The sequence below is a fragment of the Lonchura striata genome, chromosome 4 (genome assembly GCF_046129695.1).
Source record: "Lonchura striata isolate bLonStr1 chromosome 4, bLonStr1.mat, whole genome shotgun sequence".
Lineage (NCBI taxonomy): Eukaryota > Metazoa > Chordata > Aves > Passeriformes > Estrildidae > Lonchura > Lonchura striata.
The window spans coordinates 46,870,097-46,897,388 of record NC_134606.1 but is presented as its reverse complement, the minus strand read 5'-3'; the positions used below and the strand labels follow the sequence as shown (position 1 = coordinate 46,897,388).

Sequence of the window (27,292 nt, the reverse complement as noted above, 5' to 3'; positions counted from 1 at the left end):
AGGATTCGGTCCAGGAGCCTGCTTGCAGCAGCTAAATACAGACATTCACACACCCATTATAAATGCAGTCTAGTTTCATTTTTAACCCACAGGAGGGTGTGGAGGGAGAAGACATCAAAGCATGGACACAGGCTACCCTGGCATTCTGGATGTGCAATTTTATCTTCCCCTCATTTCCCTCCTCTCCAAACCAGCTGCTACAACTATCATGATGCTTGCCCTCCGGCCAGTAGGCTGGAAAACTGGCTTCTAAGGCAGTCATTAATCTCTCCCCATTGCCCAGCTGGCACAGGATTTAGCTTAGACCGGAGAAGAGTCAGCTCCATGCCCTCTGAAACACCAGTGGCAGCTCCTGCAGCTGTGCATGCCAGGCACCAGCAGCCGTGCATGCCAGGCACCCGCAGCCCCGCTGCCTACACCGGCACAGCCTGGCACCGCTCCCTCTGCTGCAGCAGGAGGGTCACCACGCACAGAATGAGAGGGTAAAACTCAAGCACGGGCACTGCAGAGCAGTGAAAGAGGAACTTGGAATTATATAACCCCCTCCTGTCGGCAGTGATAGTGAAAAGAAACGCTGTGCATCTTTGGGGGAAGATGTCTTGTCTCAGAGCTAAGTTTAGAGGCTGACTTCTTGCATAGCAATAGCAGCAGAGAGTAGCCCCTACATATGCAAGTTATGCAAGTGAAATGAAGATGCACATAAACCTTTAGCAGGAGAGCACAGCTCAGCAATGCTACGCTTTTCATTTAGCCAGCGGGGTTCAACCTGTGTCTGAGGTAACATGGCTGGAAATACACAGAGGTGTATGCTGAGCACCAGCAAGGGCTACTCCAGCACAGCCTAGCTAAAATGAGAATAAAACAGGCTCACAAAGTACCCTGCACACCACTGCATGTTTCTTAGGGAGATAAAGTAACAAGAAGTGTGTTTCATGTGGTTATAGTCTCAAACATAGCCAATTCACTGTCCCCCACCATACACTGCACTGTCCCTGCAACTTCTGAGGCCATGTTTGACCATCAACTTCAAGTCAAAAGTAATCTTTTCAGAGAATACTTCTTTCTTGCATTGATGGGATGATTCATAGCAAACTTGTCATATCCTCTCAGTAATATCACTCATTTGCTATTTTAGAGGGGAAGAATGGGGCCCACCAAGGCCCCATGAATACACACCTAAACCTGCATTTGATCTGTCAGTAGTACTGCAGGTTTCCCCAAGAAGAAGAAACATGCAGGCAACTTTTTGATCTTCCTTAAAGCACTGCTTATCTCAGCTTTTGTTTGTTTTCTGTTTTTCAGGTGTGGGGTAGTGTCTGATGTGAATGCCACCCACTGTAAGCTATCTCAGCAATGAAACAACTATCATAAACCACCACTGGAACAAAAATAGCAGCACCTTTCTCTCCCCTGCCTCCCCCCAGCACAGGCCACATGCAGGACAGCACTGACAGTATGTGCAGCTACAAGCACACTTTGCAGTCACAAACTCAGAGGTGCTAAGCATGGGTCTCCCCTCATGTATCTTCCAGCCACTTGTTAGGGAACCACTGAGTCCTTCTGGATGGCTACCAGAAAAGGCAGCCGTTCATAACAGCTGTGGAGCAGAGAGGGGTAGTCCCCCAAGGCTGCTTGTGGGTTCAAACTCCTGCTTGGCCCAAGGAAAGCTGCCACCTGCAATACAACCAGATGAGAGAGTACTTACAGCAACACAGTTCACAATAAGCCTAAACCACAGCCTTCTCCCACTGCCCAGGCTTTCCTCTTCTCACCCCCTCCTCGCTATCTAGAGGGAGTGCCAGTCCACAGCTAGACATTGGACAGGGTGCAGCAGCAACCAGTACCAAACCCTAACTTTGAATGGGGAGACTGGTCTGAAAGGGATTTACGTGAAGCTGCAGGTTAAACCAATATTCACCCACACTTACAGCTCAGTCCCTTTTAACTCTAGAGCAGGCTGGCCAACCACAGCCACACCTGAGCTTGGAGGAGAGGTTTCCAAGTGGCTACTATGCTCCTACCAGCTTTGGGAGGGAAGAAAAAGGACAAAACAACCCAGAAGCCAGGTAGAGGAAGAAGCTTGTCCTGAGCAGGAGGTAGCGATCAGCCGCTACACTGCCTGTGCTGCAGCAGTCAGCCGGGTGAGCATGTGGCACATGAGGCCACTGATGTGCACCATATGAGCTCTCCATCCCCAGCACATCCTTCCTCACTGGGAAAGGACAGAAACCCCTGGGACACACAGATGTGGAGTCTGTTGCTGAAATCCTGCAGGGCTTCTGCTGAAAAAGGCACTTAAAACTCACACTAAAAATAGAGCCTGCACTGATGCTATATTTAGCAGGAGGGTGGATGCTTTCAAAAAAAAGGCTGTCGCCCCCTCCAGTAGCAGAGGGAAGGCAGCCAGGCATGCCCCTGGGATAGTCTTGCATTCCAGCCCTGCTGCACCAGCACGTGCTGGCACCCCAGCACGAGTGTGCCTCAGGAGAGCTGCCTTTTCCTTTGGAAAGGTGAAGATAGGGTGCACAAATCCATTTGCAAGATCACTGGGTAGAGGTTCCTGCTCCACAGAGGCCAAGTAGGACGCAGGATCCTGGACCTCCCTGGGAGCTGTGCTGCTGGCCAGTCCCACAAACGGATGACTCCTTCCCTGTGCTGGGGTTTTTCCAAGTGCAATAATGAGCATCAGGTTTTTCATAGAGCACTTACAGATATGTTGCTTCATCCAGGTGCCAGGAGAGCCAGGTATGGCCACTGAAAACTTGTCCGCTAGTGAAAACACAAAATCTCCCACTTTGCCTGTCAAGGCAAGTAGCTGACAAAACCCCTGACTGTCTCTCAGGTAAAGGGCAAAACTCTCAGTCCCTGGTTGGACTACTTAGGCTATGGGGAGATCCACAGCTGACATGACACAGGCACTGGTGTCTGCACTGGCAAGCCCAAAGGGGCGGGTTTACACTTTTCACATTTTGTGCTGGGTTTCCTCTCCCACAGAGCAAAGCTGCAGGGATGTGCAGCACAAGAGTGGATGCTACATGGTCCATGCAGATGCTGTGTGGGAAAAAGTGGCACCTTCTCCCCTCAACTCTCTGAGTCCTGTGGGGTGGCAAGATGTGGCAGGAGGTGTCCCACCTCCAGGGCCCAGAAGCCACTGAAAGCCAAGCTTCTAATTAAGACCACAGCTTTGGTTAATTGAGTCCAATTCACCTGTGACATGAAGAGTCCCAATCCCATCAACAATAATGGAACTGCATCGGCTTACACCAGTAATGACTTCAAATCAGTGGCATAATGAAGCTAATTCAATACTTTTCCAGGTCCAGCTGATGAGGCTGCCAAGGGAGAGCAGGAGACAGCTTTCCTCCCTCAGCACCAACACCTGCTCGAGGGCAATGTGAACAGCTCACGTCTTGGAAAGACAGGAAATGTAAAAAATAAACTAAGTTTCCAACAAGACTAAGGCTTAGTTTTAACACGGAATTACTCCTGCAGGTGACCCTGTTCAAGTGCTGATGACAAAGCAGCACTGCCTACAACTACTTTCCAGGACGAGGAACTCTGAAAGGCAGCCACAGGTCGAGCCACCCCACCACGCTGAACCCACCATCTCCGGGACAGGACTCGTGTCACATGCTGGATAGCACCTGCTAGGGCGTGGGAAGCAGCTCCTGAGAGACAGCCACGTGCTGGCAGCCCTGGGGAGGAATGTGGATGAACATGGAAGCTGCCCATGTAGGCAGACATGCAAATCAGCAGCTGCGGGGCCGCACCGACAACCTCCTAATTGCCTCGGCAACCTCCTAATTGCCCCGGCGCCCCCAGCTCTCTCGGGGCAGGGATGGGGATAGCCAGGAGCAGCAGGAAGGAGCAAAACCTCCCACGGGAGCAGGGCTGTGCTGCCAGGTCGGTGCCGCCCTGGGACAGCCCGAGCGCCCCGAGGGACGGGAATGGCCCGGCTTGGCCCCCGGCCGCCCCACACAGGCCGCTGCCTTGCGCACACAAATTTGTCTCTGCCTCGAGCCAAAAAAAACTAAGCCGACACTCTTTAGAAGAGACGCGCATTATTTTAGAGCAGTCAAGTTATGACTGGTCTGATTTCCATAATACATGCTCTGCAAACATCTGCCTGTTATTCAAGGCTTGGCTCCACTGGGACAGAACTTAACAGGGCAGATCTTTGCGCCAGTGTCCGTGGAGGACTCCTTGCTGCCGGAGATATCCCGGGCAGAAGTGTGCCCAGCCGGTCAGGCTGGCCACTCCTCGCTCCCGCAGCCACGTCCAGCTCCACGTCTCTGAGCCTTCCCCCACGCACCCATTGATGCTCCCATCGAAGGGGAGCTCTGTCCCCCTCTCTACCAGAAGTATTTGCTGGTGCCAATGAGCCGGTGTCACCCTTCAGAGGACCCAGCGATGTGTCTCTCATCGTGGGCATCGAGCAAATCTCCTTGCACCTTCAGGCTGTCTGCCATTTTTGCAGGCCGACTGCTGAAACCTGAGTGTCCCAGTCAGATGAAGCCAAATGCTGCCCTGAACAGCAAGCCTTGCTGGCAAGAAAGTTATCCCAGCGTTATTAGACTGTTCCCTCCCTACGAAGAGACCGCAAATTAGTGTTTACTTCAGAGACCAAAAGAAAGCATGCCTGCCCTGCCATCCCACAGGTTTCCCAGGGGCTCCGGGTTGCTCAGCACACATGTCCACGCCATGCCATTGCTCTGCGTTTAGCCCGGGCTCCATCCTAGCCGGACGCAGCATTTAGCTGCTGGGTTTATTCCCTGCGTGCTGTACTGGGAGCTGAAACAGCCGAGCCTCTGTGCTGCACTCGGTTGACAAAGGCTAAGTCAATTAGCTGCTATTGCTGCGATGCTCAGCTAGGCCAGATCAAAAGACAAAGAAAGAAAAGCCTCACACTGAGAGGAACCTGGTCCAATCAACACATTTGTCTTCGATACTTCAATCAAAATATTTTACATGGAAAAGGGCGATAGCTGGTGATTCCCAAAGCAACTAGGTACAAACTTGCTTTCCTAGGGCAGGAGGGGCAGAGGAGCCGGGCAGAGCATTGGAGTTCCCATTCACCTCTGCTCCAACCTTTGCTTCCATTTAACAAATCCTTCAAATAAACACATAAAAAGCAAAATATATTCTATAAATTCAAACTAAGGCACTTTCCATTTCAGAGTAGGCTGCTTAAGCCTCGTAAGTTTCCTAGTTCATCCTGACTCAAACCAACACTCTTTGCAGCTTTAGCATAGCATTCTTCAGGAAGGACACAAAAGATCACAATTCTCCACAGGCCTTGCATATCTTCCTCCTTTGGGCAGGATTATTATTTTGCAATCTCTGCTCTGTATCAGTCATTCCAAGGACCACTGATCTTCACATTGGCTTTTGCAAAACTACACCAGTCAGCGGGCATTCTATCCGATACTAAGCATTGTGAGTACCAAACCCATTTTTGCCTCCAAAAACATAAAATTTTTCTTTTGAGAGGCTGACAGTTACTGATGACAAGGCTTCCCTACAGCTGAACTGGAGGAAACCAAAACTGGTAAAGGACAAAAGCAGATCCACAACATTGAGCTGTAGCTGGGCAGCCTTCAAATTCAGTTCAGCTCCTTGTGCAGCTGCTGCTGTTGTATCATGACACACTGCTCCTCACTTCAAAGAAGACAACCATAAGGAGAACTATTAAAGCAATTTAAAAAATATTATCTTTAGGATGTAATCTACCCAGAGATGAATGGGAATAATTATCTAGCTGCAGATTTTTATGTATTTTTTTAAGGCAATAACTGGCTGAACATTCATTCTAAATAGTTAAATACAGTAACTTTCACCTTGTAGAAACAAGAGACTAGAGATACCATTTTTTTTACAGCCTGGGCCATGTATTCCATACCATGTATCACAGTAACATCTATACTCAGTAACCCTTTTCCCATTCAGTTCACAATCCCATAAACACCTCTGTAGCAGCTCATGCAACTGTTCACACAGAAGAGTGCTTTCTGTTTTTCTCAAAGCAGTGAAGGCAGCAGTTCCACTGCCTGAAGTGAGAAGACCCAGCTCCAGTTTACCAGGCAGCTGTCTGAAATCGCCCCCTCAGATTCTCACCGAAGAGCAAGACCTAATATCAATAGCCTTGCCTTAGCATTCTTTAATCTGCATACCTTGAACCCTTTATTCTTCCTCTTCTGCTCTGTTGCCCACCTCTGAAATGGATATTATGCCACACTGTAGATAGGGAAACGGGCTCTGAGACACCAGCTACTGAATTGAAGTTGTGCATCAACAAGACTTCCCAAAATCCTTTGACTATCCAGGTCATTCCAGGTATTTTTAAAGGCAATGTACAACCCAGGTCTATTATTCACTTTTGGCTGGATAGATATGTTTTCTGTAGCTATTACTTGAAGCATTACCATCTCCTGTCTGCCTCTTATGTGCCCATGGCCAGGTACCAGCACCAGCTGTCCTGATCCAGGGATGCCAAGAGACACTTCAAGCTCCTCCCAACAGTACACGAACACGTGCTCACCCCTATTATAAACACCCCAAAAGATCTAACACAGACAGAAAAAGGTCAAAGCCAACAGACCTCTTTTCAAAAAAGACTTGATTAGACCCCTGAGATGTCTGTCCTGAAGAGACACACAGAGGGATTTAGGTTGCATATCACAATACTGAGGTGCAATGCTTTCCTCTTTATAGGTTAAGGCTTAAGCCACATACTGCCAATAAAGGCAGTTAACTGACACTGAAATTTTCATGAAAGAGCTAAGAAAAAATGTTAAAGAAACCAAATCAATTAAAAAAACCCTATTTTAGAAATTCCTTTGTAATTTAAATTTACTGGGAGGCAGGGTAGGGGGGGAAATAACCCCAGAAGAAAACAGTTTTACTTTTTTTTAAATTATACATCTTTCACCAAATACTTAAAAAGAAATCTCAGCTCATATTTGTAATAACAAGAGATTATCAGAGTCCTTGATTTACTGTTGAAGTCTGCAGTAAAGTTTCATACCTTGAGTGAGGTGCAGCCTAATCCCTGCATGTGATTACATTTAAGGAGTGAGAGGGAGGTATGCGGGGGGTAGGGAGAAGCAATTTTTATTGAAGACAACGCTTCAGGCAGCCCTGGAGCAGAGTGGATCCAGTTTGAAAAGAATTGGCAACCCTAAAACTTTTTGATAAGATAAAAATTCATTGATGTTGGCTCACACTAGGCCCACTTCAACTCTGCACTTGTCCTCTGTGTTTCCTTGGCATATCTGTTCCTTTCCTCTATCTGCTTTAGCATAACTTTATTTTTCTCTTTTATCTTTAGCTAACTGCACCCAGGGACTGGAGGGATTGATTTTTTGTTTTGACTTATTGTTTGAAGATCTGTAACTCAAAGCAGCTTCTTGCGCCTCTGATGTCTAAGCCCGAGCAGTATAAAAGGTAAAGCTCATCCTGTGTACCAAAGTGAGCAGGGATACCATTTTATAATCAGTCATCTGTGTTTTATTTTGCCTTTTGGGGAGGAAAACTATTTTGAGACTTTATAAGCAATAATACTTTAAATAAATATTCTCATGGCAGATACTGTACATGCCAGTTCCCTTTTTAAAGACAGACAGCTATTGCTTACCACTCAGGGGAAGAAAAAAAAAGTTCCCAATTAAAGGAGGCCATTATACATCAGAAGATATTTTGAGCATCACGTCACACTACCAACAGCCTATTGCAGCCAAAATGTTACCATGCAAATGTAAAAATGCTCTCACTCAGAGATGCGCTGCCATGAGGCCAACGAAAATCCCCGCTGGGAGGGGGAGGCAGGAGACAGAGATGCGCTCCTCAGTGCTGCTGATAAACAGCCATCGCTCACTGCCATGTTAATACCACCCTGTCCCGAGACATGGAGGGATGGAAACGGATTTTTGCTTGCTTCCTCTGCCTTCTGCGGGCCAAACTCTGGAGATTTCTCCTTTTCCCAGGCAATTCTTCCCTTCCCCCAGTCTCCTGGATGAAAATGCCACTGGGCTGTTTTAAACAAGCAGCTCCTCAGGACGTGGCACACGGGTTTCTCACTGCACATGCACATTTCTGTATCGTGGAAAGCCGACAGTCATGGCACACACGGACTTTGTTTACGATCGCCAGTCTCTGCTATTCCCTAAAGTTGCCCAGCTTGCTGAAATATGGTTACATATGCAAACATTATCTGCCAATTGTAACCTCATTTTCTGCTCTGCTGGACAGCGTGACCAGCATTTGTCATCTTGCCGCCCCCGCCCGCCACATCATTCATGTGTCTATAATTGTCATCAAGATGTGGCATGTCAGCAGGACTCCCGCGTCCGCTGCTCCCCATCTCCACGCAGTCACTCAGGTAACAAACCCATAATCTCACCCTGTTTTCATGATGGTTGAATTACACATAATTGTTTCTGCACAGTGATTGATTTCTGCCTGAATAGAGACCTCTGCCTTTTTTCAATGCGAGCGAGTGGCAGCCAAGTCTCTCCATCTAGGAGGAGGCAGCAGCCTTTGAAGAGATCAAAGCCAAGGCCGCGAGCAGTTGTGCGCCCTGGGAATATGGAAAGCCTTTATGCTCTCAACCCCATTTCCAACATCATGTTGGATTGCAGCTGCATTACATTCTGCCAGCATTCTTAATGCTTTTAGTATTGACTCTGACATCACCGATAGCTGTTTTAAAGTAACAAAAGCTGAAGGATGACTTATTTTCACAACTCCATAATTGGAACATGCAAAGTTAGGGGAAGGGAGCATTTGTTTTTAATCTGAGATACAAAAGAAAGCACAGAAAATTATATAAGTTCCCCAAAATTAAAAACACGTTTTTCATATGGAAAGAACAGAGGGGGCATTTTTATAGCCTAGACCACACAAAATGAACTGATTATGCACATGCTTTTTCAAGCCTAAAGGCTGAAGTAAAAATACGATTGGGCAAGTGAGTCAAATTGAGAAAAAATATTGTGACTCATAGTACGTTTAGTGACTTTTAGCACCTGATGCAAGGGAAAATAATGCAGATGCCCAGGTTGTTGCCTCCCCTCTGTAGCTTCTTGTAGCAAACTGACAGTAGTTCACTTACCTTAAACCAGACACACAGCACATGGCAAACACTAAATCTCCTTTAATTATCTAAGAAGATAAATAATGACCTAAAAGTATAAAATACTGCAAAGCTTTATTTAAGCCTCCCTCTCCTCCAGTCATACAGACAATTCTTAGGAAGCATTAAAACTACTCTTGCCACAGTATGGTTTTCAGGGGCATTAAACGCTCCCACGCTCCTTCTCTCTCCTCATCTGGCTTCGCTGGTGAAAACAAAAGTAAATTTCTATCAAGACTGTCCTGAATTTTAATTAAACGTACATCTACATTATCCTGAAAAAATATTTCCAGGAAACTTTAAAAAACTATCAGCAGAAAGAAGGGAGGATAAGGAGGATGTAAAAAGCAAGAGCCCAGGAGGGCACAGCAGCTGAACCACTCTGTGTGCATGTGCTGCCCAGTCTGAGCACCTGGGCAACTCTGACAAGTATTTTTATTCATGGTAAAACCATTGAATAGAAGCCTTTAAGAGCAGTAATTTTGAAATACGGTCCTGCTGCTACAGTGTGCGGAGTGCTGAGGAAGGAAGAATGTGCAAATAAAGCATGAGCTGTAAAGAATTAAACATTACGAGCACTCATGTATTAGCAATAAAAATAATTTCCTCTTAGCTGTATCGTTTTTGTTCTGCTGTACTAACACTCCTTTCCTCCCTGTAGTCATTAAAACCCCGACTCAAAGACAACAGCAAAGGGATCTGGCCTCCCTCCCTATGGACACAGAGCTTATGTCCCTGTCATTTCAAGGCTGGGACACTGTCTCATTTTCACTTTTGACTGTTCCTTAACACACTAACCATACTGAGGCTGAAATTACAGCCAAACGTAGCAAGCTCTTTTCCAAGGTGTAAAAGCTTATAATTTTTTTAGTATTAAGACAGAAGTCTTTTCTGTTGTAATCCAAGGTTTTGGAGTTTTTCCTCCCTCTACTCTCCTGCCATCCCCAAAAAATTTACTGCTTCCTCTGCACAGCCTGCTTTTTCAAATCAGGACTAATTCTTTGTGGCTCTGGTGTTCATTCTGATAAGAGGGATGCTTGTAAAGCAGCACAGAGGAAAGAGTGGCAAGACACAGAGAGCTGAAGCCGTCACTGTAAACAGAGGGATCTGCTGCCATTATTTGCAGGACAGTTAAACCAACTTCTGCCTATTCACCAAGGAGTCTTAAGTATCTGGAAATGAATGCCAGCCTCCAAAAACTAAGCAAGTAACATGCATAGCATTGCAAAGGTCTCCAAAACACTCACCACTATGAAAACACAGCAGAAAAATAATTTTTACATGATACTGCAACCCTACCTTTCAACATCAAACCATTACTCTGATGAAAAAAGTATGTTTTACTGTAATTACTGCTAATTTTTCTCTTCCGGGGACTTTCGTGTTCATTTACAGAGGATTCATTTGCTACTTGATACTTTTTCTCAAAAGTTTGCTCCTATTGTGTAGCTATTCAGTGAAATTCAAGAGACACTATTTAGCCCACAAGAGGCACCTGAAGGCTCTCTGCCAGGTTTTCACCCTGTGCAGCCCACTCCATAACCTGCACAGGCAGCATTCCGTGCCCAAGCAGAGGCACAGCTTCTCCTCATGCAGGATCCTTTGGGTGAGAGGGCCAGCGACCCTGACAACCAACCTCACCAGCTCCTGAAATCAGGAACTGAAATCCCTTCAAGGTGAAGACCTGCAGGACCACAACAAACTGAGTTTTAAGTGCGGCTGTGGTGCTGGGACCATGCAGCCACCAGCTGCAGCCACAGCGTATCAGCTGTAGCTACAGAGGTGTGAAGGAACAAAAGAAAATGCCACAGATGACCTGGCTGACCCTGGCAGGGCAATGGCAGAAGGGCACACTGCTTAAGCAGCACAGATAGGAAGCTGAGAGCTGTGCTCCAGTGAGCACAGCCTGGCAGCACTGTGGTGTATTAAAATAGAAGATATTTCAGGATGCCCAGGAAAAAGTTTAAAGCTTCCCGCTGCAAATGAGCCAGCACCTCCTTGCAAACCATTCTTCCCACCAGAGGCTGCCAAGGCACAGGGCACGGACAGCACTGAGGCCTCAGCAGGTGCCCACCACGGCTGGGTGAGGAAGACAGATACCACTACTGCCGAGATGCCATCCCAAAAACTTCTCTGAGGTGTTCCCATCCCCACAGTAAACAACAAAAGTCCCACCAGGCCAGTGCCAGGGCAGCTGACAGAGAAACCCTGGCTGGTCATTCCCAGCACATTGTGTGCAAGAGTTGTGAATCAATGGCAGGTTCCCAGGAGAGGGAGCACACCGCGCTCCTTATCTAATTGTGTTTGCAATGAACTTCTGAGAGGGAAGGAGACAAAAGTGGGAGATGAAAATAATGATGCTGAGGGCAAAGAGCCTGCTCCCCTGCAGGGAAGAGAGTGAACAGAAAATCAAGTGGGAAGATATGGGTGTTATTGTGTGGCAGGGAGGGAAAATGAGAAAACAGTCTGTTTTTTGACAAAACCTTTTTTGGGCTAATTTTCTTAGACCCCTTCTTGATTTTATTTAGAAATTTCAGTAGATCATTTTCTCCTTTATTCAAAGGCTAGGTATGAAACACAGCCACAGCCAGCACTGACACAAACTTTCTTCCTATCTGCACTGGCTTCAGTCCTCTTATTTTCCCTCTCTCCACCACGCACATCTCAGTTTTTACTTTCTCAGACTTCTCATTTGCTTTCACTAAAAAACCTAAAACCAAAACCAACCTAAGAAACATATGTTTAGAAGTGAGCTGTCTTTCAGGTGAATTCCGAAAGTGAACTCAGGAAATATGGAATTTATTCCCACCTCTGCCATCTCCTTTCTCTAAGGCTCCGAACAAATGTTGCTTTTTCGGGCTCTTATTTGCAGAAGTCTCCTCCCAGACTGTGCCTTTGCTTTTGGGAGTCGAGTGGGGGGAACCAGAGGACAGCCACACACACAAACACACACATAACCCCAGTGCCAGTGTGGGCACCAGGGATACTTCCCAGGAATCTGCCAGCAGTTACTGACACACCACAATTTCCACGGGTCATGTCCTCATGCCACACTCTAGGTTGGGCAATTATACACAGAATTTACCTATTTCATGCTTAATTGCACAGACACAAACTTTTCCTCCAGCCCCGAAACAGCTATAACTTATCAGCAGCACTTATGTTACCACAGGCACCTCTGCCAGTTCTGGCTTAACCCCCTAGGATCAAATCTCAGCCACTGGATTAACCAGCCAAGCCCTCCTGGGAGGGCCCAGCAGAAGAAGAGGAAGTGCAGGTAGCACAAGAAAGGTGAACATCAGCTATGGGCTCCTGGGCTGTGACATGCCACCTCCAGAAGAAAAATGAAACACCCATCTGTAGGCTCTTCTGCTGACTGAACATGAAAAAATAATTTGTCCACTAGATGTTGGCCAGAGAGATTCACTTAATGGAGAAGGACCATTTTTGTGCAGTAAGCACTACTGTGTAACTATCTGACTGTATTTACTTGGAGTCCTGGAAGACAAGCTCCACAAACCCACTGCTGAGATCTCCTTCTCCTAGGAAGTCTGTCTGTGCCCCAAACACGGAGGTTTCTGAACTTGCTTTGATTCAACCACGTTTCCCAACTGAACATTTATTGTTCTGCACTATTACCCTGCATTATTCTCACTTACACACATATCCTTGGAAAGAAAAAGCAATAAAAGGAAGGATTTAAAGTGTCAAAGAAAGAGGGAAAGCTCCCTACGCAAGTTGTTTCAGAAGCACCCTTGAACTAAAAAATGTTTCAAGACAGTGTTTTGACCAGCTCTTCTACAGTCTCTTATTATTTCCTTATTAAAAAGTATGAAGTCATCCTCTTACAGGTCACTCTGATAAGAAGATTATATTTGCCAGTAATAAAAAAAAAAAGTGTTTGCAACATTGCTGTCAAACTGTCTCAGGAGTCACCTAATAAACTAGCATTTTCTTGTGGTTCTCTTATTCCAATCCTTCCTTCTGAAGATCTACATCTAAAACAGGATTGCTGTACTATTATCTTAGAAATATCCTCAAAATAACTGATAGGAAAAAAAAGTCTCAACAAAACCTGAAAAATCCACACACTTAAGAGCTAAGCTTTTTAAAGTTTTATTTCTTTTCTTTTTCCTTTAAATCCATCACAGCTTTTCCTCCTATAGGAAGAGTATTTAAGACACGAAATAATGTGCAAGAGAGAAGCCTTTGAGTAACAATTTTTTCAAATCCAACATGTTCATTTGAAACTTATTTTTTCAAGTTGAATTTCAATTGTGTGCAGGAGGCAATTGAGCAGTAAAACTCAGACCAAAATACAGGCCCAGCATGCTACTGTCAGAGGGCAACCAAACAAGGGGCATTCTAAGGGGATAAACTATTTTAATCACTTGAGTTTTCAAAAATGTATTCCAGTATGTTTGATGTACGGCTTATTTCCTCAAGATCCTCACTGTCTCTCCCGGTGACAGCTGGGTGAGCTCACTGCTCCTTCGTGTGTTGATCTCCAGCAGGCTGGAGGGGACCTGGACCTGCCCCATCACCCTGGGCTCCCACAGCTGACCCTTCCTCACCTGTGAGCTCCCTGAGAGGCTGAACCTGCACGTACATTTGTATTTGGAAAAGGAGGACCTGGATGTGAGCACAAGGACAGTTTTTACACTTGGCAGGGCCTAATTCACATGCAGAGGTTCAGGGGAGACATCAACCTCCCCAGTTTGGAGGGATCCCTACACTGGGTCAAGCCCAGCTATTCTCTGGCTTCACCTCAACTTTTCCTGTACACAAGTGTTTCTTCAGTTTAAGATACAGAAGTGCTGCTGATCAGACCACAACGATGGAACAAAGCAGCCACAAAGCCCAAACTGAGGAGAGGGCACAGATGTGAGAATGAAGCCAGCCTGTAAAAACTAACTGAAGATGTACAATGGAATTTTGCAGCATGGGACAGAGCATGTGCTGGTGGCAAGAACCTTGCTCACTGTAATGGCACAAGGGAATGCTACAAAACTGCAATGAAGGATACACAGGACTGGCAGGGAGCAAAATAAAGAGTGAGGAAAAACACAATGACCACTCATAACTGCAGCTTCCTGAACTCAATACAGCACCACCCAAACTTCAGAAAGGAGAGACCATCAACAAATCACTGAATTGTGGCATTTAAACAAAGTAAACATATTTGCATTGCTGGACACAGTTTATCTGCATTTTAGCACATCGGCAAGCAGAAGGCCTTCTCCCAGACCATAGTCTGTGTTTGACAAGTGTTGACACCTTTAATCGTCACCTCCACATTGTACTTTTTTTATGCTAGACATAGCTTGCCAATGCAAGACTTGATAGGGATGAAGAAAGATCAAGGCAAAAAAGATACGCCAGAACTGTGGAGAGACAACAGTCAGTCACAAAGACAACCTCTGAGGCAGTTTTGAAACACAGAAAAAGGCAGAAAATTGAAGAAATAGAACCCTGCAGCATAGCTAAGTGACCAGTTACAGAGAGAGAGCTCTGAGCAGCCAGTGTCGCTGGGATGGCCACTCAGAAATACGGAGCCTACAGGGATAGCATTTTAGAGTTCACCACTCTCCACCTCTGAGCCAAGAAAACTGCCCAACAAAAGTCCAATGATCCTTTTCCCTGTTTTTTTGAACATACATGATGACTCAATTTCCAGACTGGTTTTCTTTGGATAATGACTGCAACCCCATCCACACCTCCATTCAAGTCAGCTAAGATGAAGCTGAGCTGTCATCAGTATCCACAGGATTTCAGCATCATGCCTTCCAATTCTGTGCAATCTCACTCCTTGTGCTGACATTGTGAGGCTCATTGCAGCTCACACAATCTCCAGGTTTCTCAGAGCAGGGCTTCTGGATATGTGTAGAGTCTCGCACTGTGCTGGGTGTGCAGCACCAGCCTGTTTCAAACTATTTTAAAGCTTCCCTGCTCAGAAAGCAAGGAGGGGAGGAAAAAAAAAAAAAGTCACACAAGCAGCTTTCTGCTGCTCTTTGGCAAAGCAGCATTACTAGGGCTGCCTCTTGCCACGAGCACATGCCCATGTACCCTCCCCTTGGCAAACACTCGCAGGAAGTCCATGCTCCCAAGGGACTCCTTCCCCTGCCCTGGTCTGGGTGAAGCAGACCTGCCTGCTGACTCGTGCGGCACTGTTTGAAGTACAGGGCTGGAGCACTGAAAGTGCTTGGAGAGACAGATGCTTTTGGGAATTAACTGCTCACTGGCTTGCTTAATAACTCCTAGCCAAAGCAATTCTCTGCTTTATGTGTTACAGCTGGTGACAGCACTACACTTACTGTTTAAGTAGAGCTGCCCATTTTCTAAATATTCAATCGAAGCCCCGTAACTTTACGCTTGAAATTTTTGCTGACTAAGCTCACCCCATTGATTATATGCCTCAACCTTACCTATATCCACAGCCATTTAAAGAAAATAAACAATCATTGAGTCGACCTTTCAGCTCCATGGAAATGCTCTTCTACACAAGGGATTTGGTAACTTTGAAGATCATAGGCAAAGATATTCTAGTTCCTTCATCCTCCATCTGAAGCCCCAGCAAACAACACCACAACCAGAAGCCACAGAAGGCCAGTCATTTTTCCTTGAGCAGTGCAGGCCCGTTTTCTTCCCCTTTAGGAGAAAAGGCAATCCCTAACTGATTAGCACAGTTGGTGCACATGTTAACTCCCTATTGCACTTTCAGCTCAATCCCAAAGATTCAATGAATATATTTTTATTTAAGTGCTCAATCACTTTCTTGCTGAGAGGACAGATTCCTTTGAAGTGGGAATCCCAAACTAAATAAACATATCCACAAGATCCAAGTCTCAAATAGAAGCCACTGGGTTGCTAGATTAAGTTTGAGTTAGATTGAGTGCAATTTTCTTAAGTGAATCTAATGCTTACGAAGGGCTGGAGCAACAGAGACACTAATCCCCGAGTGCCCGGCAGGAGCAGCATGCCAGTGTCCTGCAGAAAGGGACCAAACCCAACAGCCAGATGAGAACTGTCCTCAACCCAAACAAATCTTACAACCAAAACCAGCTCGGAGTGAAATGTCTGCTATCCTGGACAAGGCACTTTGGGGTAAATGGGAGCCATATCTGCACAGCTGGACCGTCACAGCACATGGCTTCCCTGCAGCAGCTCGGAGAACACAAGCTGAGGACAACCTGACTCGAGGAGGTCAAGGACAGACAGACTGCCTGGCTCCCAGCAGTGTTTCCCTTGAACAGACAGACACTGGATCATTGTCCATCCACGTGTGAGCAGCACAGGGGATCACAGCAGGACACACGCAGACCTCACGCCGCAAAATGTTCCGTGTCCATATTAAAACAGACCCTTCCAAGTTTGTCTCTTTGCTGAGAGAGACATGGTGTTTTACTACTAGCAAAAAGAAAAAAAAAGCACATGCCTCTGATAGCTCTGATAGGACTTCAGAAATATTAAGCAGCAGTAAAATGCTTTTGTGTGGGTTATTTCCTTCCCATATCAGGAGGGGTTTTCACTAACTATAAACAGAAGTTAAGTAGGTACCCAGGCTTTTCAATGCCTGCAGGCATGCAGCACTGCAACTATCTGGAAAAAGCCTTTTCCTCTTTTGATGCCTGAACCTGTGGAGCTTCAGGCTTTCTTCTTGAGCCATATCCTCCTTGGCACTTGCAGCCCATAACAAGCTATTCTTATTAACATTTTTCCTGGGCTGGGATTAAGTTGGAAAAGAGACAGGAATGACATTTTGCTTAAACCACTTTAAAAAGTAAGCAGCAGCTCTACCATTTCAAGTTGATATTGAATCATCTCCTAGGTGTATAGAAAACGAGGGATATTTAGAACATAAACACACACACACACACACACACACACACACACACACACACACGTATTGCTATACAAAAGCTCCAACTTTGATGATTTGCATTGGGTGGGGTTTTTGATAATGCCTCTGCTCAAGCCACACACACACAATTGCTGCCTCTGCACTGACACATCAGGAGAACATTTTGCTTTCCCTTGCCCATTCACAATTACATAGATTTGACAATTGCATTAATGTGACAAGGAGGAGGTAGCAAAAGCTGAAAAAGTGTTCTCTTCACCAGTACGTGCCAAAGATCAAAGTAACAATGAACTATATACCTAAGACTCTGCCTGGAGCTCTGATCAGGAGCAACCAGACCAAAATTCAAACAAGGACATCCTAGAGCCAGTGCGGTAGCTTCTTCCGCCACCTCTTCCAAATTAAGGATTCATCTTATTAAGTGGGAGAAAGAAAACACCACCAAAACTCATCCCATGACCATTCACGGCTTGGGTTTATGTTTCACAGTGGCCTGACTCAGACTGATCAGCCACCATGGCTTGAATCAGAGCAGCTGAGAGACACATTTGTAGCAATGAGGTGCCACTATTAGGGCTGAGCAGATTCCTGTTCTTTCCTGGTGCTGCCATTTGGCAATACTCACTGAGATACTCAGAAAATAGTGCTAAAATTCCTCCCTGGGCAAATGTTAATACATTCCATCAAGTTCTGCTTCCATACAGCCAGGAAGCTTTGTGCTCCTCTGTGCTTGATTTCAAAGTTATTTAAGGAGTTAATCGGCATTATTCAGCTGCACTGCAAAGCCGTGCGCTGTGCAGGGTGAAGCTGCATAGCTTCAGTGCTGGAGAAGCAGCTCTGGTTTGTGGAGACCCTCAGCTGCCCATTTCCTCAGACACGGGCCTGGCATTGTGGAGGGAAGAGAGACATCTGTGGCAGGACCACAGCTGCCTAAAGCCCCAGCGCATCCTGCTCCAATGTCAACTTGGTTATCAGAGCAAAGACTTCTGGTGGGTGATACAGGAGCAGGAGCTGAACCACAACTTCTGCACTGTGAAAGCTTATTTCATATTGGGCCAGGGAGGTTTCAGCTCGCCACAGCTCCCAGCAACTCCCTACAGCAAATTCTCAGGAAAAGACAGTACAATGAAAAATCATGTTTGCGTCCTCCTGCAGCTCCCATACATTCCCCTTGGGGCTCCAAAATTTCCCCACAAGCAAATGAATCGGCCCGCTTTCAGAAGAGCAGATGATGTAGCTAGGGGGACAAACCCTCTCACTGAGGCTCCATAGCCACACATTTTTGCTATTTCTACTCTCATCCTTCCTTTTGCCCATATTATCCTCTGAATCTTCCTGGGAATCAGCTCCTCAAGATGAGAACTAACTCCATACCCCCTGCTGTAGTATCCCCTGCCATGCAGAAACACACAAGGAATATCCAAAATTTGGGCTAGTCCTGCATTGTTCCTAGCAATCCAACTCTCTTGGAAGAATTCCTCGTCATTTTCAGATATGTTCCATTGCACAAGTTGCCACAAAATGTTTATACATTGCATCCTCCGACCTATTTAACACATCCAGCTGCTACAGAGGGGCAGTTGAGCCAGGAAGAAAGAAACCCAGACCCCAAGAACACATAAGAACAGACAAAAGGTAGGTTGCAGAAATCCTGTATCTTTCCATACCAAGTTTAATTCATGGGTGTTGGGGAATGAGAATTAAATCCAAAACTATCTTCTGGATGAATTTACAACATGGAAAAATGATCTTCAGTCACCTCCTCTGTTACCACATTCCCATCAAACAGTCAAGAAAGCTTTGCCACCCCAAAGCTAGTCTTCTTAGCCAAAGGAAAAAGCCCCACACGTTAGAAAACAAACAGCTGTCTCCATCTCCCATCTTCAGTACCTGCACGAGGCTCAGAAACCACCAAGAGATATCTCGAGCGCAGCGGATGCACATTCACCAGGTGTTACTGCGGTTTGGCACCATCACCCGCCACTTCTCCTGCAGCCACCCCAACCCACTGCTGCGCCTCTCCACTCACCCACCTATCTGATAAGAACACATACTGCAGCACGAGGCTCCCACCTGAACTTGCAATTAACACTCTCCTGCTCCTACTAATACAACTTGGATATAGCAGTTGCTAGTGAAATAAGAAAATTAAAAAAAAAAAGGGTGAGGAGAATGGGGAAGACAAGACCTCTCTAACAACAGATCTTGAATCCTTCTCAAACACCTCCTGTCTAAAAGCCGCACTGAAATTAGACTTATTTTTTTTATTATGGTTTATTAGGCAAGTTGTGTCTGACTACAGATTTGTACTTTTAATTTTACAAAGCAAGGTTTTAAAGCATTCGCTTTTTTTCAAAAAAGGAAAGGTTTGGTTTTTCCCCCTCTACATATGGTGATGAAAGTAACTTTTTTCTCTTTCCAGGAAAGCCTTGCTCTCCCTTCTCATACATGGTCCTTGTCCTGTGTCTGGAAGCCGCTCCCCAGGGGCGCATCCCCGGGGCAATTTGCAGTCAGCAGGTCCTTCCAAGGTGGAAAAAAAGATTCAGCGCCCCAGGGCGCTTTTTTAATCCTGGCTAACACCTCCAGGCAACAGATGCATCAACAAGAAGCGTCTTTGTCATGCAAATAGCAGGGCTCAGGTACACACCAGGCACAAATGGCTGGGGACTACCGACACCCCAAGAGGCCTCTGCCTCCAGTGCTTGCTGATCTCAGCCGCTCCTCGCCCCCAGCCCCGGAAAGGGGAGGCAGAGCAGAGCCGGAGGGCAGCGCCGGGACCCCCGGAGGTGAGCGCGGCGCGGCCGGAGCCGCGGAAAGCCGCGGGGAGCGCAGGGCGAGCGTGTTCCCTCCTGGATGCCGCGCTCTGATCTCGCGCATTAAAACCCAACTGTCAGCAACGAGCCTAGCGAAGATTACAGTTCAATTAAACAAAAAAATTATTTAATAACTCAAGCGTGTAGGCTTGTGGTTAAACTGAAAGAACTCCGGGCTTATGTCAACACTGCAGCCCTGCAACAGCACTGTTTTATTGAAATAGTGGTGCTGCTGTAACATGCAAGAGCAGCACTGAACTAAATTAGCCCCTCAGATGTTCGGCAGGCAGCTTTACAATTAAAAACAAAACGCGTTTTCCCCCGTTCCTCCCCGCCACCACACCCGCAAAGGGCAGTTCCTCAAGAGCCTCTGCAAGATGATATTCTATGGGCATTGATGCCAGATCTGTAATAAGTGCCAGCCCCACGGCAAACATATATGGAGAAAATCCTTAGTGAATAATTAAATTGGATTTTGTTGTTCTAAGCCATGCACCAGCACTCAGGACTTTCTTAGGAAGGTAACAATGCAAAGAGGGGTAAAAAAAAGTCTGAAGTTTCCTAGTCCTCCAAAGGGCAGGTTTGAGTCTCCATGCTCTCTTGAAAAGCTGCATGCTTTTCCCTATGATACATCCAAAAGCAAGTTTTATGTAGAACAACGTTTGCAACAACAAATATCAACAGACTGTGATCATCATGCTTCACCCAAAATGGCTGTGGGCCTCTGTACTGGAATTTACACACAATACACAGCTATAGAAAACAATATTATTGCATGAGTTTTTGCATCTTTCAAATGCAGATCCATGTGTTTCACAGTGCCAAAGCACCCTGTCATTCCGACTCCAAATATACACTAATTTAACATGTTTCGCTGCTGTCAAATTACCAGTACAGATCAGGCCCCCTTCTTTTTGTTTTGGAAGTCAAATGCCACAGTCCTGAATAAAAACCAAGAACATCACAGAGCAAAACAATGCTGCGACAGAGACCTCCAAGAAAAGAAATCTAAGAGCCAGTAAGAGGGAAAACTGCTTTATGACAGGGAAGTAACAGCATCCAACTCCTCCTCTCACAGCACGCACAACGGCAGAGGCATTTTTCCAGCACGATGCCTACAAGCAAATTGTTTCCCGCTCCACTCAGGTTCTACTAATATAATTTCCACAGCTCCTTTTAACAATGCCTCTCCATTGCTCTATATGTACACCAAGAGGCTTACAAAAATAAACGGGAATTGAATATCCAGAATTAAAAGTACATTAAAATCCATTAAGCATGAATCTACACCAGTGGAAACAGAGGGATCAACCTGGAAGAATCAGTGCTCGCCACAATGTAAGGGAAGGCCTTAACTACTGCATCATGGTTGATATTAATTCCTAAACAGACATTTCACAATTTCTGGCTGAAGATACAAAGTATGTTTCAAAGCAAGGCTGCCAGATAGATAAAGCCTTCACGCAGACCAACTGATAGTGGAAATAAATATCAGTCAGCAAAGAGCAATGCCACATCTGAAGCAAAAAAAAAAAAATCCAATCTTCTCATCTTACTGTCATGTAACTTTAGCAGTTCTGCTTCTAGCCCTTGATTTTCCTCAACAAACAAAGAGTTAAAACCAGAAAATTCACATCTGTCCCAGTCACTACAAAGACAGCATCTACATCATTCTGCCATACATTATCCTACAGCAGTAAACCAGAGCTCCCCCCACAAAGCCCCCAGCCCTGTTCTCAGACATTTATTTCAGCTTTTCCACTGTGATCACAACCAGCACCTCTAAGAGCTCTCAAACTCCACAGGACAGAGGCTCTGAACAGCAGAAGCTCAACCTTCATTGTCACTGAAGCTACCCAAAAGACCCAGTTGTAAACAGGCTCTGCAAAGCAAACAGGAGGAAACCCAGCTTGCCAAAACCAGCCTTTGAAGAGATAACTCACTGTTCTGGGGATGGGTGGCGACAGAGATCCATTAGGCATGTATGGGTCGTTATTCATATTTGGCATCATGATATACCCAGAATAACCAGAGTATGATGGTCCCTTGCTGTATAAGCCATTGTCTGGATGCTTTCCTATGGAAGATGAAACAATGATTACATTATTCCCCACATATGCATTTCTCATGAGTTAGAGCACTCAGACAGGTACTGCGCATATATAAAAACATTCTGCATGCAAATGTTTCCTTACTCATGGAAATTACTGCTGACAGAAAATTATACAAAGCAATTTGTAAAAACATTTTTTTTAGGAAGAGCAAATTCTTAAAGGAGTGAGTATTCTTGGTGAGTTTACATTTAAAATACAGAATAGCCTCAAAATAAATAATTTTGCTAATACTCATTGAAATCAAAGTAGATACATTAGCGACATCACATTTCTCAAGTAGTAGTTTTCCCCAATTTTATATATGCTTCTAGGATCTGTCAATTCAGAAGTATAGCCAGTATGGGTTTCCAACATCATTGTTAGGAAAGGGAGGAAAAGACTGTGGTAACTAGATATAATCATTTCCTTCTCTTGCTGAGACTGTGTGTGCAGCAAATAATTCATTTCTGACTATGCTCATTGGGAAAAATTAAAGGGCAGGGGGTGGCTTGGAAGGAGATCCTAACAATTTGGGAGGGAGGCTGTTAAGCACACATGGTACTACAGTCAAGAGGGAAGCCCAATGAGGGAGGCTATTTGGTAGGAAAAAAAAGTGTTTGGGCCCAGGTCCTGCAAAGAGGATGATCAGGTCTCCCACCTACATGCCCACTGACACAGCTACCACTTGAAAGTAATGTTTTAAGAAGATGCAGAGCTGAAAACTATCCAGAGTTGAACACCTCCCCCTCACTGCCCAAATGCTACAAGCATGGACTTCATTGCTTTTAGGTTGCTTAATTACAAATTTGGAATAAGATGGCCAGAGTCCTGGAAAGCACCAGGACTGAACTCTCTCTGTCTTTATATGGAATTTATAATTTGGTTTAGCTTGTGATGATAAGCATTTGATTTTAATCATAATCTCATCCTTCACAGCACACATTCTTTGCATGCATGTGCAGCTTCCTAAATGATATTTGATGAACTCTGCTAGTTCCTCTGTCATCCTCAATCAAAATTAACCATTTGATACATTAAAAAATGCAGGAGATCTGCTCATACTTAGATTTGAAAAACAGATTTAAGTGACCGACTTTAACTATGGGGGAAAAGCAGAGGGTTTCTGAATACAACTGTACACTGTATGAGTGAAGAGATAGATATATTTAAGGTAATATCCTAAAAATAGTTACTTCTTCAGTGAAGATCCATTTGGCCTACTGATCAGTTTCTAAACAACTGTAATACCATTTGGTCACTCAAGATAAACATGCTGCGCGTTCATCTCCTTTTTAAATGCGCTCTGAAAGCGCTCTGGCACTCCTCTCCCGCAAAAGATATTAAATTTATGTTTTCCAAAAGAAACCAAGTTCCAGTTTGAGGACTGTGTGGCGGGTCACAGAGGGACAACATCGCAAGATGGGACTGTGCGAGTCTCACCTTCCTCGGGGTGTTCTCTGCCTTTATCATGGTAGGAATCCTGTGCTTGAGTCTGCCTGGAAACCTGACCACAAGGAATCCACCACCAGAGAAGAAAAAGAAGAAAAGTCATTGTAGGGATGCTCGGTTATCAAACACATTGCTACAATTTCTTGAAGGAAGAGAGGATTTTAAAGCACAAGATTAACATCTTTCTTTTTCCTCTTAAGTTGCTTGGAAGGCAATTGTACCTGAAATGTTTGCGTTAACTATTGTTTTATGACAACGTGAATAACTACAGGGCTTTGCAAAGCATTTCTAGCAAAAGCACCCTGCATAATTTCTGGTAAACATTTGGCGCTCTGGCGGTCAAAATGCTCTTGGTAAAAAGATACCAAAAATAATAATGAAAATCAGGTTGCCCTCCTTAGCAGATCTTTAGGGGAAAAAAAGAAAGAAAATATTAAAAAAAAAAAAAATAAATAAAATTAAACAAAATTTTTTAAAAGGCAGGTTCCCCGCTCGCCCTGAAGTTATTTTAGAGTCGGGAATTTCTTCCCAAACAGTTTTATGCAAATCCCTTAAAGAGTTTACAGCTAACGCTCCGACCCCGCTGCTTTTACTGAGGAAATTTCATGGCTGCTGGAGGTCTAATACCACCGCACCGTCGGGGAACTCGCGGCAACTTTCTCGTCCCGGGCCGAGGCGCGGAAAGGGCTCTGCCCGGCGCACCTCTGGAGACAGGATTTGGGGTGGAATGACTTCTTTTCCTATGGGAAATTTTTCCCCGGTGCCCCGCCGAAGCTCCCTCCCCGCGGCGGCGGCCGGAACCCGCCGGCATCCGCGCTCCTCCGCCCGCGCTGCCCGCGGAGCCCCCGCGGCCGCGCACCTCGTGCCCGTTGGCGCCGGGGGCGATCTCCGACTCGTTGACGAGGGAGGACTTGATGTCGGCCAGGTCGCCCTCCTCCTCGGGGTGGCTGATCTCGGCGAAGATCTTCTCTTTCTGGGGGTCCCCCTCGTCCTTGAAGGGGATCATCTCGTCGGTGGCGCAGAGCTCCGGGTCCCCCCCGCCGCCCCCGGCCCCCGGCAGCTGCGGCATCCTCACGGCAGCGCGGCGTCTGCTGCGGCCGCCGGCCCGCCGCGGGAAGGGGAGCGGGCGGAGCAGCGGGGGGAGGAGGAGGAGGAGGGCGGAGGAGGAGGAGAGAGGAGGAGAAGGAGGAGAGAAGAAGGAAAAATCCCGTGAACTCCTCGGGGTTGTTCTCGGCAGCCGGAGACCCCCGGCTGTCCGCCCGCCCCCTCGGGGCCGAGGTACCCCGTCTTCCGCACGACACCGACGTCCCGGGGACCCTCGCCCCGACGCACCGCACGGCCGGAATAGGTCGAATACGCCCGCCCGTGTCCCGACCGCGCCAGGGACCGCCCCCCCGGAGACCAGACCCCCCTCCATCCCCCCGGGACCCGGGCTCACCCCGGGGGCGAAGAGACGCGGAGGGGAGGGGAGCGGAGCCCGCCCGCGTTTCGCCTCCGAGTGAAGTTGCCACCACCCCGGCGGGACCGAGTTAAAATGGCTGGGGGGAGGCGGGCGGGAGGAGGGGGCGTCCCGGGGGAAGGGGCCGGCGCTGCCCGTGCCGCGCACCCACCGGGCCTTTGTCCGCCGCTTCGTTCGCGGCTCCGGGCACGGCTGGGCTCGGCTCGGCGGCACCGCGACGGGCGGGGGGCGGGGGGCCGAGGGAGGGAGAGCAGGAGGGGAGGGATGGAGCGGGCGGGGAGGTGACCCCCCCGCCCCGCTTCCCTCCGCGCCCGCGGGCAGGGGAAAAAGTTGCCGGCGCGGCGCCCCCGGCCGCCCCCGCGCTCAGCGCCCGGCGCGGGCCTCCTGCCGCAGCCGGCGGGCGCGGCGCCCCGCGGGGGGCGGCGGTGGGGCGCGGGGCGGCGGCGGCAGCGCAACTTCAGCATCGCTCCCGCCCTCCCTCCCTCCGCCGTCGGGGCGGGGCGGGGCGGGGGCGGCGGAGATGAAAGGGACCGCCGCCGTGACTGACACCGTGTCCGGGCCGGGAGGGCCGAGCGGCGGGGGCGGGGAGAGGAGGGGGCCAGGGCCAGCGCCAGCGGGGAGGGAGGAGGGGGCGGGAGGGAGCGGGTGCGGGGCTGCCCCCGGGCAAACTTTGCTCTGGCTGCGCAGAGTAGCCTCTCTGTGTGTCCGTGTGTGTACCTACACGCACACGTGTATGTTTGTGTGTGCGTGTCCGTGTCGCGAGGGGTGCTCCGGGACACTTGCCGCTCCTCTCCCTTCCCAGCCAAGAGCCCGCCGAGGAGGGCACGGGCACTAGCTGCATCCCCGGGAAGGGCGGACAGACCTGCTTTTTTAGGGCCGCTTTGTTGAGCGTTCCCCATCGCCACATGGCGCTGCTCCGGTGTGGGAAGTGTGCGATGGGTTGACCAGGCTCTGCCCGCGCCCGCATCGGAAGAAGGGCAGAATTAAGACATCCCCATTGAATCCAGCAAGTGCCCGGCAGAAACGACTAGTAACTCCCCGAGAGACGGGGAGAAACCTGCCGGGGTGAGCGCGTCCCAGTTTCGGACCGGTAAATGGAGCCAGAGCAGTAACGGAGATTCACCCCTCCACCCTGTCCCGTTCCTCCTGCACCGCGCTGCCCCGTTAGCTCCCGGCTGATCCGGCATTGCCCTGCAACAGGGCACGGATGCAGTAAAAAAAAAAAAAAAAAAATATCCGGACAAAAGCAGGCGCTGCTCTTGGGGAGCGTCAGGATCCGCAACTTTTATTTTGCGAACACGATGGGCGCACATTTTGCAGGAAACAACTTCCCAGTATTTTGGCATCGAAAAAGTGCGCTTTGTGCTTTGCACATGCCCCGTCAGGTTGCTAAACCTTCAAGCGCCGGGAGCCGGAGGAACGGGAACATGTGGATGCTCAATCCGTTTTCGGCAAGATGCCGGGTTCGGCACGGCGGCACTGCCAGCCGGGATGCGGACGGGCTGAGTCCGGCTGCCCACGCCGCCGCACGCGGCTCTGCGTAATCGTCCTCGAACGGGTAATTAAAATCCAGCTGAGAAATTAGACCCTCCAAACCCCGAGAAAGGGAGCAAGGTAGCGGGAAACGGGGGATGGACTTGACAAGTCGAACAAGTGCGTGAAATAAATGATCGAGAAAGAAAGAAATTAGAAATGTAACTTCTGGGAAGGGGTTTAATTGTGCAATGCTCCCCAGCTGCAGGGACACCCCCCTCTCTCCCGGAGACGGCTGCAGAGAGGCGATGGGGAAGCGGTTGTTTGGAAAACGACTGAAAACTCGGGGATGGTTCCTGAGCGGAGATGTACATCTCCGCATCCCTCCCGCCCCTCTTCCCTTTCCTGGTGCTCGGCGGGCACCGGACACTCGGGCCGGGCAAAGCTGCCCCGGGATGGTCGCGTTCTGAAAAAAAGACCTTCGCTGAGAGGCTGAGCATTGCAAACCGCTCGCCCGACGGGACGGGGCGGCGCGGCCCGGGGGCAGGCAGGGACCCCGCTGGAGGAGCCGGTAGCGCGGCCACTCCTCTCTTTCATTACCGTGTCCCTCGGGAAAAGCAGCCTCCCCCCCGCCCCTCCGCCGTGCCTTTCCGTGGGCTGGAGTCTTTCCCGGATCGGTTTTTTGGTGGAAGGATTTTGAAGGCAAAAAAGGGCCCGGGTGGGGGCGGCGGGACCGGGGCGGGGGAATGTGTGTTTGGAAACCATAATGATTTACGACAAAAAGATAAACTCAGGAAACGTCAACTCCAACGTCAGATTTGACTGGAGACGACACAAAGCTGTCGCTTTGCTCGCAGTCCTTGGGGCACGGCCGGAGGCGGAGGGCAAGACTCGGGGTATGGGGACGCCCCATGGTGGCTCCGCTCTCGCCCCCGGCGGGACCCGCCGCCCTCCCCGGGCCACCGGGAGCGCGCCCGCCGCCGTGCCCGGCACCCGGCTCCGCAGCGGCTACCG

At 48.0% G+C, this 27,292-nt stretch overlaps 1 protein-coding gene across 4 annotated transcripts in view; it reads right to left on the bottom strand.

Annotated features, from left to right (window-relative positions):
• LEF1 (lymphoid enhancer binding factor 1) overlaps nucleotides 1-24,861 on the bottom strand; it is a 70,349-nt gene extending 45,488 nt beyond the window's left edge. For 3 of the 4 annotated variants that reach the window (XM_021525491.3, XM_021525493.3, XM_021525492.3), the window contains exons 1-3: nucleotides 24,206-24,461; nucleotides 23,338-23,401; nucleotides 21,748-21,881 (exon numbers count right to left, since the gene is read on the bottom strand). In XM_021525491.3, coding sequence (XP_021381166.1) covers nucleotides 21,748-21,881; nucleotides 23,338-23,401; nucleotides 24,206-24,415 — 408 coding nt within the window. In that variant the 5' untranslated portion in view covers nucleotides 24,416-24,461. Of the gene's footprint in view, nucleotides 1-21,747; nucleotides 21,882-23,337; nucleotides 23,402-24,205; nucleotides 24,462-24,784 lie in introns of those variants that run through there. The other variant, XM_021525489.3, reaches the window with a different exon arrangement.
• Between the last annotated feature and the right edge of the window lie 2,431 nt (nucleotides 24,862-27,292).